We start from the raw sequence: 15,376 nt of genomic DNA, 5'->3' as shown, positions 1-15,376 counted from the left end.
AGGAATCCTTCTCAAGGATAACCATGACTGTGACTTAGGACAAGCCGTACAGTAATCCCTATGTAGTCTAGTGTCCAGAGCTTTTAAAAAGTGCAACTTTAACACATAAAGAACTATTACAATTCAGTAATAAAATGACAACCCAATTAAAAATGGGCAAAGGAGCTGAACAGACATTTCTCCAAAAAAGATACACAAATGACTAATAAGCACATAAAAAGATACTCGACATCGTTAGCCATCAGAGAAATGCAAATTAAACCACAGTGAGAGAGCACTGCATACCCACTCTGACAAAATGACAGATAATAACAAAAAGGCAGATAATAACAAGTGTTGGTGAGAAAGTGGAGAAATTGGAACCCTCAAACACTGTTGGTGGGATGTAAAAGAGTGCAGCCACTTTGGAAAACGGTATGGTAACTCTTCAAAAGGCTAAGCAGAGATACCATAAGACCCAGCAATTCTATTCCTCAGTATATACCCAAGAGAAATGAAAATATATGTCCATGAATGTTCATAGCAGCATCATTTATAATAGAAAACAAAACAAAAATGGGGACAACTCAAACATCCACCAACTAACAAATGGATAAATAAAATGTGATATGACCATATAATGGAATATTATTCAGCTACAAAAAATGAAGTACTAGTACATGCAATAACATGGATGAACCTTGAAAACATTGTGCTAAGTGAAAGAAGCTACTCACAAAGGACCATATATTATATGATGCATTTATATGACATGTTCAGAATAGGTAGATCTATAGAGAAGAAAAGTAGCTTAGTGTTTGCCTAGGGCTGGGGGAGTAGGGGAATTGAGGAATGATGACCAAGGAATGCAGGGTTTCTTTCTAGGGTAATGAAAGTGTTATAAAATTGCGACGATGGATGCACAATCTGTAAATATACAAACAGCCATTAAATGGGTAAATTGTATGTATGTGAATTATATCTCAATAAGCCTGTTAAAAAATAAGTGCAATCTTGAAATAAGAGAAACCAAGGTTCACCAACACCAAGGAATAATTTTAGAGACTTCTTATAAATAAAATGAAACCTCTCTTTTGCCTGAAAAGTAAGTTTCTACCTTCTAAGGAACAAGCGGAGATTGGTGGTGGGTAGCAAAGTTTGTCAACAAGTGTGTTTTTAGCACTTGAAAGTCTGATATCCATTGCTACAAATGCATCTTTCACAGAAGGAAAATGTATTTGTGTGATGTAAATTGCACTTTCCAGGCACTTGACCTCAGGCAGTTAAATAAGTTTAGATATTTACTTAATGGGAAATTATATAGTGACTTCAAGTCATGTTCCCACAGGACATCTGCATTCCATAAGCTAAAGCCAAATGTTTTCTGCTAAAATCGGATGGTGCCATGTGCCCGATTCAGAGAAAAAAAATATTGGTCAAGTTAATAGATTAAATTCTCTCAATTTTAAGATTTTTCACTGTAAATTTTTCTTCAGCCTTTCTTGCCCTCCACTTGTCTGAATGCTAACAAAAAAGGGCCTTGAAGGCTAGGAAGTATTATATTTAAATGATATTAAAAAATTTGAGATTGTCGATCATGCTTAGATTCAATAGCTTTTACTGTTTATGGAAATATGCTTACAGTTTTGCTTTTATATTGCATAAGAGCCATATTTTCTCATAGTAAATGTGTTCCTACTTCATATAATAGAATTCAATAAAAATAGAAACATTTTTTACTGTACCCATAAGAGTGTTATGAATTTTCAGTTTGCTTGAGAACTACTACACTGGTGTCTGGCACTACAACTATCTTTCGGGTCCATGCCAAAAGAATGCTTTCAGATATGTCATTAAGCACAGGGTCCTAAGATAAGATTACCAACTTCTATTCTAAAGCGAAAAAAATGGATCACTATATTATGATTTGGAAAAATTTTGCGATCTACTTCCAGGAAGTTAGCTTTAAAATAATGAAACTGCAGCTCTTAGCACAAATGCCCTTGAGAACAATACATTCAAATTACAGCTTAACTAGAAATTAATATGGTTGAGAAAGCTTAACGTACAGAAACAAATTCTGGAAAACTAAAGAAGCATCACCATCAGTAGAGGCACTGTCAGACTACAGTGCTTTTTAGAGTTGGAAGGACTTTGGATAAAAGAACAAACATACAAAGCTATGTGTGCACAGACACACATATTGTGCTATAATGAAAAGTTGTGTCCCAAAATTTCAGAGCATAAACATTTTATTGCATTATCTTATATTAAAGATGTATCATGATCTGGCTGCAGGAGGGTTTTGGTAATTAATATAAAACACTGGTACAGAAAGCTTGTACTATAAATTGGAAGAAAGACAAGAGCTTGGTTAACAATTTCTTCAAGTGACTGACAGCTCTTGGTGTGTGATGGGGCATTAAAGAAACATAAAATCTGTTAAAATCATCTTAAAATATTACACCTGCCTTATGTTTCCTTTGCTTTAAAAAATGTAATGAAATACCGTATGTTTGCTTCAAAATAATCCAGTAGGGAGAAGGTGTGTAGCTGGGGGTAAGGCTGGGTGGAGGAGGGGGTCCAGGAGTCTTGTAGATGAAACAAGAATGTGTGTTTATATATAATTTCTTTCTATTTTTCCCCCAACAGTACTGATAAGTTGGTAATACAGATGTCATTTTAACAAGCTGGATCTAGGAAGTTTACAGTCATCTTGCTCCTCTTACAGAATTCTTCCCAAAAGATTAGCTAACAGTTTCTTCTGGCTTGTTTACTTATCCCCAGAATCACAGAGCCCAGCCAGGGGCCACCCTTAATCCAATGCCCTGTGAGAGGAAACTCCCTTGGTGATTTAAGAGAAGTTCCTTCCCTCTAAAGAAAATCCAGATAGAAACTCAAATAATTGTTCAAAAGAAAAAAAAAAGCCCACAAAGATGGCAAAACCTATTTCCCCATATGAAGAAGTCTAGATGAGAACAGTGTTACACTGGGAGTGTATATATTGTTGGGTCAGTGAAACACGTGCAGTCTTGGGTACGGCGCTGGCCTCTAGCCTGGAGATTTGAGATTATTGCAAGGATCTTCTCCATGAAGAAGCTAAAAGTTGTTTATTTTGCCTGCTGAAACGAGTTTGCAGAAACATAAGACTTGGGAACCTACATTCTACCCAGACTCAAAATTGGATGGATCATTCAGGTGAATTAATACTCCCGCAGAGAATATCGTTACCCCAAAGCTTTCTTTGTGCTTATTATGAAATGACCACTACTCACTGAACAGAGGGAAATCTGGGTTCTGTTCTCTGGAGGTGTACAATCCACACCACGGCCACAGAAAGCCTCGTCTGGCTATAGATTCTCTCTCTCTCTCTGTCTCTCTCTCTCTGTCCTTCTGTCTCTTTCTGTTGGCAGAGGCTCCAGCATCTTTTTACTTGGCTTTATGGAATACAGAAATGTTTTATAATGAATGCAATTTCCCAGTCATTTCAAGGACAAGCAATTCAGAAGTCTATTCAAACCACCGTCAATATATTGGGTGTCCGTGTGTGTTGGAGGGGGGTACTTCATGTTTTGCTCCATATAAAACATTTCTATATTGTTGTACTCACACAAATAGTAAGCATTCATGTACCACCTAAGTCATAAAAATGACTTTAAGTAAAACTGTGTGGAATTTATAACAGATAGTGTCTTGTATTTCTGAAGGAGCAGGAGAAAAGAACATTCTTTTAGGAGCATAATTTTGAAAGGTAATTTAGCAACATCTCTCCAGGTTTTAAATCTACATACCTGGTGCTCTAACAATTCTCCTGTTAGGAATCAATCATTCAGAAATGGAATACAAGATCCACACATAATGAAGTTTACTGCAGAATTACTTGAAAGAGCAAAATACTGGAGATCACTTAACCATTCAGTGAGGAGGCATATCTGGATAGAGGGGAATACCCATGAAATATATTTCTCCAAATAAAGCATATTACAGAACAGTATGTACGATTCTATCTTTGTAAACACAGTGGTATATTTGTGTGTAAGCTTCTAAAAAAGTGTGAAAGATTAATAGCTCACATTTTTAGCAGCTATTGTGTCTGGCAGTGTTCTAAATACTTTACGGGTATTAATTTGCATCTTCACAACAATCCAAAGAGGTAGGTATTACTATTACCTCCATTTTGTAGATGAGGAAACTGAGGCAGAGCAAGATAAAGTAGCTTGCCCAAGGTCACTTAACTGGGATATGGCCAAGCTGGGCTTCCAACTCGGTCATTCTAGCCTGAAACCTTACCCCCCACCACACACTGCTCCTCCGACAGGTCTCACTCTGTTAGTGGTGGTTCCTCTGCAGGGTGGCATTTCCCTGTTCGTGGTATGCACATCACATCCATATCTATGTGTCATTTTTAATACACTGGCCATTGCTTTTGTGATTTAAAAAAGTAGCCATTAAAATGGTATGCTGTCAGGCAGGGTGAACTGCTATAGGTGCCACAAAAACATATAAAACATGGTCCTCGTGGAAGCTTCCAATTTAGTTTAGAGGACAAGACACTGCAGCCCGTGCTGGTACTATACGAATGACGGCAGTAGGTTCTCCGGGCGGGGATCCTTCCTTTCATCTGGAGCAAGCAGGGACAACTTCATGGAAATACTGAAAGCTAAGCTGGACCCCGAGGAGTTAAAGAACTCTGATGGAACTGGGGAAGAGGTCGTTTCCAGACGGAAACACACAAAAGGGAAGATGAAGTGCTGAGAACATTAGAATGTTGAAAGGGGGAGCAGAGTTTCTGTCAGGGAGGCAACAGGCAAAAAAAGCTGGGAAAGGGGCTTGTGAAAGCTGCAAAGGGTCTCATTTGCCATCCAAGAATTCAGACTCTGTTCTCTAGGCAATGCAAAGAATGTGCCAGGTAAAGCCAAAGTACCTTCCAGAAGCCTTTGTGAGGAAGCAGACAAGTTAACAGCAAACTCCATCGCGGTGCAGTAACTGAGATGGACGTGAACCTAAGCCTCTGGGAGCATGTGCTAGCAGGGCCAGGGAAAACCAAGGAAGGCTTCCTGGAAGAGGGGGTAGCTAAATGAACAAGGGCCTGAACTAAGCGGTAACATTGGGGTACAGTGGACTAGAAAACAAAGAAGAATTCTAGAAAAATTATACAGTGGTAGTTCTCCATTCTGGGTGCACAGTAGAATCATCTGGAGAACAATAAAGAAACATCAATTCCCAAGCCCCATTTTGATCAGTTAATTAAAGAACCCCTGTGGGGGTGGGGATAGGATTAATTCCACACAGTACAATTGATCTGAATGGGACAGTATCTACTCTCAGAATATGAACTCTAAGTGCAAAAGATGTTGTTTCACTTCAGAAGCAATCTTCACCCACAACCCCCACCCGCCACGTCAGGCCTCAAGCACAAACCTCCAAGTCAGAACTTATCAGGTAGCTCGCTCTCCCGAGAACCATCATATCCACAGGAGATTCTGAAGGAGATTATCAAATCGATGATTTCAGCGGTAGGTGGAGGGAATCTTATTTTTCTTAGAGATAAAGGAAGCTTTTTAATTTTCTTTCTTATTTACTTTTTTAAAAGCTTTCAAAAATTTCTTCCAAACCAGAACCGATCAAAACCACAGGCTAACTTGAAGCTGCTGAAATTACCAGATAAGAATTTCCAGCTCACACAGACCAGAGCCTTTTGAAAAGCGGCATCCCACACAGAGCCTCCAGCCCGTTGCCTCTGATCTTTCAACTGAAGAACTGTTCCCTTTTCACCACAAAAATCTTTCCACAAACATTCAGTTCTGTGGGATTTAGTTGATCACAAGCTTAACTCCTCTAAACCAATGGTTTGTTGCAGCTGGTAAAACAGCTGACCCAACCTCGGCCCCTCTTAATAGAGGATTGAGTCCAGATCACTGTCCCTACCCAGTCACGTGCCATCGGGAACACTGGGATCAGTTCTGGGAACACAGTGGGGGCTGGCGGAGGCCACCAGGATGGCAAGGGCCTAGGGAACAGGCACAGGAGAAGCATTGGGACATCTAGCTTGTGCTCAGGTGCCCAAGGCTCTCTGAGGTGCTCTCCTGAGACCATCTGAAGAACCGTCATCCTCTATCGCCCCACACAGCACAATCCAACAGGTGGGCCTTACAGAAGACTTCACAGCTCAGCAGCTGAAACCATCTCAGAATGGAACGCTCAGGTGGAGCTGGACAGCCACTTTCCAGGGGTGCTGGAGAGGGGGTCCTGCTGTGGGAGCACGGTTGCACAGCAACCCAGGGGACCCCTATGCCCTGGCTCCCTTCCAGCAGGCTGAGTGCTCCCCTCTGAAAGGGAAGGCTTCTGTGGTTGAAACCCTTCTAGCACCTCGTCTCCCTGACTTCCCATTTGTGAGGCCTCCAGGGTGACTTTGGCTAGGACCTCACAAAGCCCCACCTCTGGCTCTTACTGCATTTAATGGTGAAATACTCAGGTGTGAGGAAAATAATGCAAGACAAAAAAAGTTGCCCCTTCTTCTGCTAATAGAGCTGTTTCCAGGCCAGGGCACGTGAATACTGGAGGGGCAGGGAAGAGAAGTGGGCACGTCGTTCCCCCACCGAGCTTGCACTGCCCGCATCCCGTCACCCTGGGTATTGCAATCCCGAGTTCATCTCCCAGTGAGACTGTGAACTCCTGGAGGGCAGGAACCTTGTCTTCTTCACTTTGGTATTCTCAGCTCTTACAAAAGCACCTGGCACACAAATAGCCTCCACAAATGCTTGCTGAATGAAGTCGTCTGTAACAGAAGAGTTGACTTTTTCTGGGATCCCTAGACTTAAATGACTTTGTTTATACCTCATGCAAACCCAAATCCACACCCCCCCAACCACGCACACACGTTTAATTACCCAGATTTCCTTTCTATATGATGCAGAAAAGCCAGGAGATTGCTTTACCCCACAGAGGGGTTCTTCCCACTGTATGGTACAACCTTCCTCTCTAGATAAGCATCGCTGGGCTTCCCTTCCCATGTCTGTGAACAGCCCTGTAGAGACCACGAGGCAGCCTGTGGGCTTCAGGTGAACTGGGCTGAAGCTTCTTCCGGGCTGCCTTGTTCCCAGGCTGCCATGAAGTGTGTGTGAGTGTTGGGACTGAGGCTCAGTTTGCCTCAAGTTTTGGTTAGTCAGAAAGGCTCCGCTCACCGTGTGTGAGCAGCGCGTGGAATTTGCTGCCCCGTGGAATGCAGGGTGCCACACACTGGGGCCGAGCTTCTGGGGGAAGACTGGGCAGTTGTATAACCAATGATAATATTTAGCATTACGCAGCTGTGATAAGGTAATTGAATTCCATGCCGCAGGGCAGAAACCAAACCCCTCCAGTAATGAGAAAAGAATTCTCTCCGGCTCCCATGTTGTTACTGGATTAACTTCATGGTTTCTTTAATTTACCTTAATAGGAAAGTGATTGCTGCAAGGATCACAGACAAATGAGACTCATGGAATCTGGAGCCTTAATTACGAGCCCCCTCTCTCTTCTTGCTCTAGAATTTTCATTTATACAATGCGAACCATCAGAGGACAGCCTTTGCTGCTACTCTTACTGCCAACAGCAACCGCTAATTGAGGACATAATATATGCCAGGCATAAATCCTTGCACCCACCCCATGACACTAGTATCATATCACCTCCATTCCAGAGAATGAAAGGGAAGCCTAAAGAAACTCCTCCCAACCAAGATAGATATAGATATATTTTTAATACAATGTGCGTGTGTGTTTAGGGGTGGGAAATCCCTTTTTTGTCCCTAAGTGCCCAGAGTATTCAAACAGGCCTTAGTTATACACCAGAGCCATGGAAAGAAATAGTTTAAAATAATAAATTTCTCTTAAATGATTCTGGCTGTCATTTTTTGCAAGCCCTCAACAAACTCTTCAGATGCCCAAGAATTAAGAATTGTCTAACTCATTTTTTGCCCTCATGTGTTAAATGAAATGGCAAAACTTTATTTCACTCTTATTGTAACTGTCATTTCTCTGAAGCCAAAGGACTGTACTTTGAGGTCCAACATTTATTGTTTATACTTTTATTATTTTCTCAGGTAAGAAAGCCCTTTGCTGGTGATTCCAGCTTATTGGCTCCAACCATTGTTAAGTCCCACATTCCACTGAATTTGCTGGTCTATAGACTTGAAAGGAAGCCACTCAAATAACATATGACACATCATAGAGCTTGTCACATGGAGAAGAGATGATCCAGCAGGCAGGGGTTTTGGGTTTTTTTTTTCTGGTTTTTTTTTTTTTTTTTTTTTTGGTTTTTTTTTTTTTTTATAATATGTTTGTTTGATTTTGGATACACAAAAGAATTGTTAGAGTTTTACAAGGACAGATGGGTTCCAAAGATCTCTTGTCCTTGGAAATGTTCAGGCAGAATCTGGACAATCACTTGGAAGGGATCCTGTAGGAATGGTCTGACCAGATCAGAATCTCCTAAAGCAGAGTAAGTACAGTGGTTTGGTGGTACAGGAATCCTTTCTTAGTTAATATTATGTCACAGTAAGAAAGTCATTCTTTTCAACTCTCTTTCAGTTCTTCAGATTACAGGAAAGACATTTTGTAATATTTTGGTGCTAATGTGTATTTCACAATTTGTTAATATTTGCTAATCCCTCTTCTTTTTTTTTAAACTATGAGAGTGGGAGGGAGTCTTGACTCTCAAAGCCTTTGTCAGGTAATTGTATCAATTTAGAATTTTATATCATTATAATTTATTATCTCCTTCACAAGGTAAGTAATAGGAGGTTCACATTTTTGGTAATGATTTAAGGCATTGGAAGAAAAGTAGGTTGATTTAAAAAAAATTTTTAAGTAAGTAAGACTAGGGATGGTGCCCATGTTAGAAAAGTCTAGAATAGTTGACTTTGGGATGGAGATGCCATGATTCTATGGAAATCAGATTAGGGTCATGTTTTTAGAAATCAAATTGTCTCTTTCTTGTTGGGAGTACAGAGAACCAGCTTTATAGTTAGAAGTGGAATGGGAACTTGCTTATGTGTATCGTGTGAATTGAGGGATGCGAGAAGCTCCCTCTTCTGTACCCAACATACATCTCCTTGGGGACCATATCTTTGTATCCCCAGTGCCTCGTTCAGTGTCAGACAGAGTAAGAGCACAATAAACAGCTGTGAATGAATGAATGAGTGTTAAAGGTTGAATTTCATCTGTTTTATAATCCTCCCTCCGGTGTGCCCTGCCGCACAGCCTGGATGCTGCTGCTGCTTTTACTGTTGCTGTTAACACTCCTCTCTCACCTCTTACAATATGCTCAACTCCACAGAGATTTTCAAAGTTATGTTCCCCCCTTTCAGAAAGCTGGGGTGACAGCAAAGATTCCTTCTGAGGTAACTGATTGAAGGGGAAAGCCCAACTGAATACGAAAAGGAGAAAACACTTGTTTTCTGAAAAGATTCAGAAGTGAGCCGGAGGTGATAGTTTCGTCTACACAGCACAACCAGATACGGAATTTAATGATTATCCAGTAAATTTAATCTGCCTAAGCCAGCCAAACCAACTCATATTTCTGGCATAAAATATCTAGTTTGGCTGCCTATCCTGACCAAATCAATAGAAATTAGTGCCAAAACCCCCTATTTTATTGTGTGGTGTGTTGGCATAGACATATTCTTCTTACTAAAAAAAAATAGGTACTTGAGTACAAATTCAGCCATTAGGCTTTTTCCCAGCTTCTCTCTGGCAGCTTCTAGAATGTTACCCACCAAGGATGTTTGGAAAGATTGGAATTTCAAATTCAGGAAAAGGAGAACGTGGCTTACAGGGGCTATAGAGCCGTAATTCACGAACAGATGTTTCAAATACAAAAATCTAACTTAGATTTCTCAGAGGTTAAATGTAACTTTAGTACAATTAAATGTATGGCATGTTTCCTAGAATCTTCCAAAACAAAATGCTTAGTCCAGGAAATGCAGTAATGATTTCATGCATTTCAGTTTCTGTCTGCACAGACTTTGGGATGTTTGAACGTAGGAGTGCTAAATCTATAATGCGTTTTCACACTGGGAAATACCCTTCCATGGGAGCATGACCTCTGAGTTCTTACTTTGGTCTTCCTGTCTGGGGCAGAGAAGACCAGGACAACTACTGCACAATGTGGTTATACTCAGAAAAATGGAGAGGAGAAGCTTTCCGATAGCTATTTGTTCCGTTGTCAGTCAACATGGCGTTCATTATGAGTTTAAGCTTTGGCACAGGACTGCCAATGCTTAAGAAAGGCCACATATGAAACCCAGTTGTTAGCCTGGCGGGTGCACAAGTTTAGCAGTGCATTTCTCATAATTAGTAGCCCAGACATTCAAACTTGAGTTCCAATATTAGTAGCCCAAGGGTTGCAATGGGTCTGCAGATGTGCTGTGCTTGGCTTGCAGTGTTTCGTTTTGTAAATTGTATCAAAAAATCTGGAGGTTCTTCAAAAAATTTTGGATTTCTAGATTCTCTTGAGAAATAGGAAGATTTGGCCTTGTTGACACATGGCAACAAGTGGTGGGAGCTGATTAGTTTTACGCTTTTCAGGTCCCCATAGTCTCTTTGCCTCCCTTTTGTTTACATTATTCTGCCACTGGGTCCCTCTCTGCTTGTCATGATACTTGTCCCTGTTATTTCTCCTGCTGAAAGGAAATATTCTCTGCATCCATGACTCTATCAAAGTAGAAAAACAAAAAGTGGCCTGAAAGGGCAGCGTTGTCACCCACTTGGCCACTGGAGGCATTTGAGATTGCCTTTCCGTTCTGAAATAATGGGGCCTGCCTTTGTTCCCTCCCAGGCAACATATTCTCCAGTAACATCTACTGTGACACACAGGGAGGCCCTGGGGTTCTGCATGATTCACAAGAGTTCCACCCTCTTCATTCCCACTGTCTCACGCATCCCCCTTTGGTTTAGCATGATTGTATTTATTAAAACCATGAAGGAAATTCTTATTGAATCAATCATCCATTCCATTTGATCCTAAATATCTAAATTACTGTGTAGTGTGGAAATCACTCCTTTCAGACTAACACCTTAAAAAGATCTTTGGCAAACTAAACTATGCCCCTCAGGCTCTCTGTCTTAACACAGTCCTGGATAAGAGCTAAGACGGTTAATGGTCCCATTTGGCAGCACTCCCAACTTGCAATTAGGTTACATTTAAAAAATTCATCTTATATTGGTTATTTGCAGCTTATAATTACTTTCTCTTAACAACAATGTTATAAATGCTGATAATTTCTTCAAGATTTGACCAAAACTTTTTCTTTAGCCATGCAAAGGGATTGCATCATAGTATTTTTTTTTCCTGCAAAATTACTCAACCAAAGCTCTCATTCTTTCAATAAAGTTGATTATTAAGTAATAAAAACACCAGGAAATTCCACTTCAAGGTAACTGTCAACTGGGACTGCCACTAAGGGGAAGTAACACTTCTCTAACTGTATGTATAAGGGCTTTTCTCTTCTAAAGAGTAACTCAGTGGGTTTTTAGCACAATTATGAGAAAGCAGAAACCTCTAAACATTGGTTCCACCCTTGAGAAAAAGTATAAAGGAAACCAGGACCTTCAGTTTGTGTACAGGAAAACTACAGGCACTCAATCCAGACGCCCTGCCAGTAGGCACGATGAAGAGATACTGCTCTACTACATAAAATGTCAAAACTGGATTCTGTCCCGTAAGTATTTTCTACAAAGAATTTGTTTCCTGGAAAAATGGCAGCACATGGATAATAAAGTGAGAATGTGCCCTCATGTCAGCATTTAATATAGCTTCTGTGAGAAGAACTGTGGTTGCCATGGTTACCCCTAGTCAGCAATGGACCAGCCCAGTTTCACAAACAAGTACCCCAAATCAACCCCATGACTATTTTACGGGCAATTCATCCTCCAGTAAAAGCTCCTGTACATGCAATCACTTGTTTAAGGCCCTGGACAAGTGGAAGTCAGCAGAGACCTGCAAGGTATTAAGGAAAAATCTGACATAGTTCCTGTCCAAGTAATAGCCAGTCCTCCAAGGCATGTACTAGTTAGAATGTTGCCCCATGAGTTTTGAGTTGTTCTATGAGGTTCTCATTACACAGAGATCTTGCAAGAAGAGTCTAACTACCTTTGAGCACTCCCCAGGCAGGGGCAGGATGCTCAGAGCCTGCTCGCTTAGAGGCAGAGTGGCCTTCCTAAGGCGGGGACGGTGAGCCAAGGGTGCAAAAGAGAACAGGGTCAGTAATACCTGAGTTCTGGGCTTTAGCTACAAACCTAGAAACCATCCCGCTGGGGAGTGTCTATGGAAATTCCTTCTCCAAGTCAGAGATGTGCTGTGGGGAAAGAGAAGAGTGGGCAGGAAGGAAGGTACAGTAACATTTTTCTGCAACTTCTTGGCTCCGTCTGTATTCACCAGTCACATATGCCAATGACTCTTTAACCTTTTCCCATGCAGGAGTCGACTGTTATCTCACTGTCATAGAAAATAGAATCCTATCCTGAAAAGCTTCCACGTGTTAAAAATCCAAGTGTCGACTGATAAAATATCCAGATGGGGAAATCTCCCACCCCCTCCCCATTCTCCCACCAGCGTAAAAGGTAATGGGGGCAGGGGGCAACTGGAGAAGGAAATGAAATCATGCGGGTACACCAGGAAAAGACACAGTGTTGGTGGCAGCAGAGTTGGTGAGTGTGTTGTGGGCATTACCTCTTGATGAGGCTTCCAAGAAGGCTCCCGCTCAAGTCCTGGTGGCTCTGAGAACAAGCATTCTTGCATCAATAGCTAATAGGCTGTCCAACCAGATGTTATCTGGGTGGGATAAGAGGGTGAGAAAACAGACCTGTTGTACGCTGTTGTCAACTACATCACTGTGGTCAGAGAAGGCTGATCGTGTGGTGTTTAAGCAGGGCGCCTCGTTTGTGGTGAGGCAGACCAGATTACGTGGCTGTTTAAATCCGTTTCCTCTTGTGATTGGTAAAATACGAGAGTTATAATCATTCATGCATTACTAAAGCCTCCTTTCCATCATTTTGAAGGGACTTTTTTTTTTTCTAGAACAGAGCATGCATCCAGCAGAAACCCAAAGCGTTTGCTTTTCTAAGCAATCTTTTGCAATAAGCACACTTTAAAAAAAAACACAACTGCATATGGTACCTGTGACAAGACTGGAGATGATAAGTGGTAAGACCAGCATCTGTAACATCCTCATCAGAAGCTCCCCAGGAAAGGAGAAGTACTTGACTTCCCGGTAGCTCATTTTGTATGGTCGGAGGGTAAATCCAAGGATTGTACCTGAAGGCAAAAAAGAAAAAATAAAGAAAAAAGAAAGAAAAATTGAGTCTTTTTTGAAACTGAGGCAACAGTCCTAGAAAAATGAGCAAGTATTTGGCTACTGGTTGTATTCCTTCAAGCAGCAAATATTTGTGCTGCTTTGGGAGGAAGGGGTGCATCTATCTTTCCAGGCATTATCTGAAAAGATCTGGATGAATCCAGGGCTTCAAGTAGAACTTATAGGAAATAAAAGTTTCTGGGTTGAGCACATGAAAAATTCCTTTGTGTAACTTGAATGCAGTGGAGCCCATTTTGACATGGCTCAGTACAGAGTTACAAAGATTGGGGCATAATTAGGAAACAAGTCATGCGTTCATGAACAAGGTGATATGGGGGAAAAAGGCCTTATTATAATAAAGTTCCTCTATAACAATAGATGTTAGAATTGCTAGCATAACCACTTATAAAGGGTAGCGTGATTTTTTTTCAATTAAAAAACCCTCATGTTCACGTTGTTAATCCATTTTCATCATCCTGTCTGCACGCCGAGTTTTCGCCCTCTGCCTACATGGTCTTGACATTGCCTTGGCAACTGTACTGTACAAACTTGTTAGTTGCTGGCAAGAGAAGACTCCAAAATGAGCAGAGACTTTTCTCCCAATTTTTTCCCTGAAAACTTAGGAATAAACAGGGGAAAGAGAAAGCAATTTCCTCTTTAATGTTCCTTCTGCTCCTGGAACTTTAAAATATTTTTAGAATGATAATTTTACATGTAAATCAAATTACACATGATACCTTTTGTAATGTTCAGAAATTATTAAAGGTATTGGCATTAATAAAGGTATAAATTTACTCTCTCCCCTTTCCCTAATTTACTTTTCTTGCCAAAGAAAATTTACTTATTTCAATATTGTAAATATTTTCAAATTTTTTGCTCTGCTATTATTACTAAAACGTGTGATTTCATTTTTTTAAAAGGTCCATATAAGTTATAGAGGAAAGAAAATGCCCAGTACTAATTAACTAGAAGTTAGAGGTTGGTGATGGGGGTGAGGGTGGGGGAGGAGGGAAACTACAGAGAAGGCAGAACTTTTCCAGAAGAGGCAAGCCGTGCTTTCCGGCAACCGAAGTATCTTTATTTCCTAGGAAATCGGCTTTTTCTCTTATGAAGTGGGACTCAAAATTCATTTCAGTTATCACTGCAACTCCAATTTCAACTTTTGGGTCTCAGAAACCATGAAATATTTGTGTTTTGAGTCTACACTGTGATATTTTCATAAGAGACTGAATCTACGGACTCTCAATAGCAGGACTAGAACATCCTGCTGACCCAGTTCTCAGAAACTTCAGGAAAATATTTATTGTTTTTTTCCAGTGCAATGGTAATATGCTCAAGAGAGAAAAGTTGGTTTGGAAAATGCAGGAAAGTGGGGGCAAAAGCCTGCCTATGTTGGTTCTACCACTTAAATAAACAGCAAGTAGCGAAAGCCTACTGAGCTCTCGATACATGCGGAGCATTGTCAGTGCTTTACTTGTATTAGCAAACTCAGTCCTCACGACAACCCCAGGAGTGAGGTACTATTTTACCACCGATTTCCTGATGGAGAAACCTAATCACAGTAAACTTAAAACTTGCCTAAAGTCAAATATACTTAAGTGGCAGAGCCAGGATTTAAACGCAGGCAATTTGGGCTCAGATCCCATGTTCTTAACCACCTTATGTATTTCCTGCCTCTCCTGTAAGTGCTTCAGTGAGGTTCTTTCCAGAATGTTCCAGCACATAGTTAAATATATGGAAAACACAGAGAGTATACTTTTCTATATATGATGCCCATAAATATAACTTTTAGGTCTGACCATATCAGAGTTAATGACTAAATCGGCATTTACTTAATTCTCCCTCTGTTGTTGAACACTTAGGTTGTTTAGCATTTTTCACTTTTATGAAGAACACCACGATGAATATGTGAAGGCTGTTTTACATCAAGGAATTTTTTTTACTGTAGTTTTAGAAAAAGAGAACCAGTACCTCAAAGCATATGACCACCTCAATTCATGTTATCAACTGCTGTCCCAATGGGATGGCCCGGTAGCTTCACACTCCCCCAGTGAATGAGGCCTTGTT

General features: G+C 40.7%; 1 protein-coding gene across 4 annotated transcripts in view; it reads right to left on the bottom strand.

The window, feature by feature from the left end:
- Nucleotides 1-15,376, bottom strand: part of SLC1A3 (solute carrier family 1 member 3) — a 78,720-nt gene that overhangs the window by 42,619 nt on the left and 20,725 nt on the right. For 3 of the 4 annotated variants that reach the window (XM_069492166.1, XM_069492167.1, XM_069492169.1), the window contains exon 3: nt 13,135-13,272. The exons of the other annotated variant lie outside the window; for it this stretch is intronic. In XM_069492166.1, the coding sequence (XP_069348267.1) occupies nt 13,135-13,272 (138 nt within the window). The remainder of the gene's footprint in view (nt 1-13,134; nt 13,273-15,376) is intronic. 4 annotated transcript variants of the gene reach the window in all.

This window comes from Eulemur rufifrons, chromosome 17 (genome assembly GCF_041146395.1).
Source record: "Eulemur rufifrons isolate Redbay chromosome 17, OSU_ERuf_1, whole genome shotgun sequence".
In the NCBI taxonomy this organism is placed as follows: Eukaryota; Metazoa; Chordata; class Mammalia; order Primates; family Lemuridae; genus Eulemur; species Eulemur rufifrons.
This window is presented reverse-complemented; position numbering and strand designations above follow the sequence as displayed.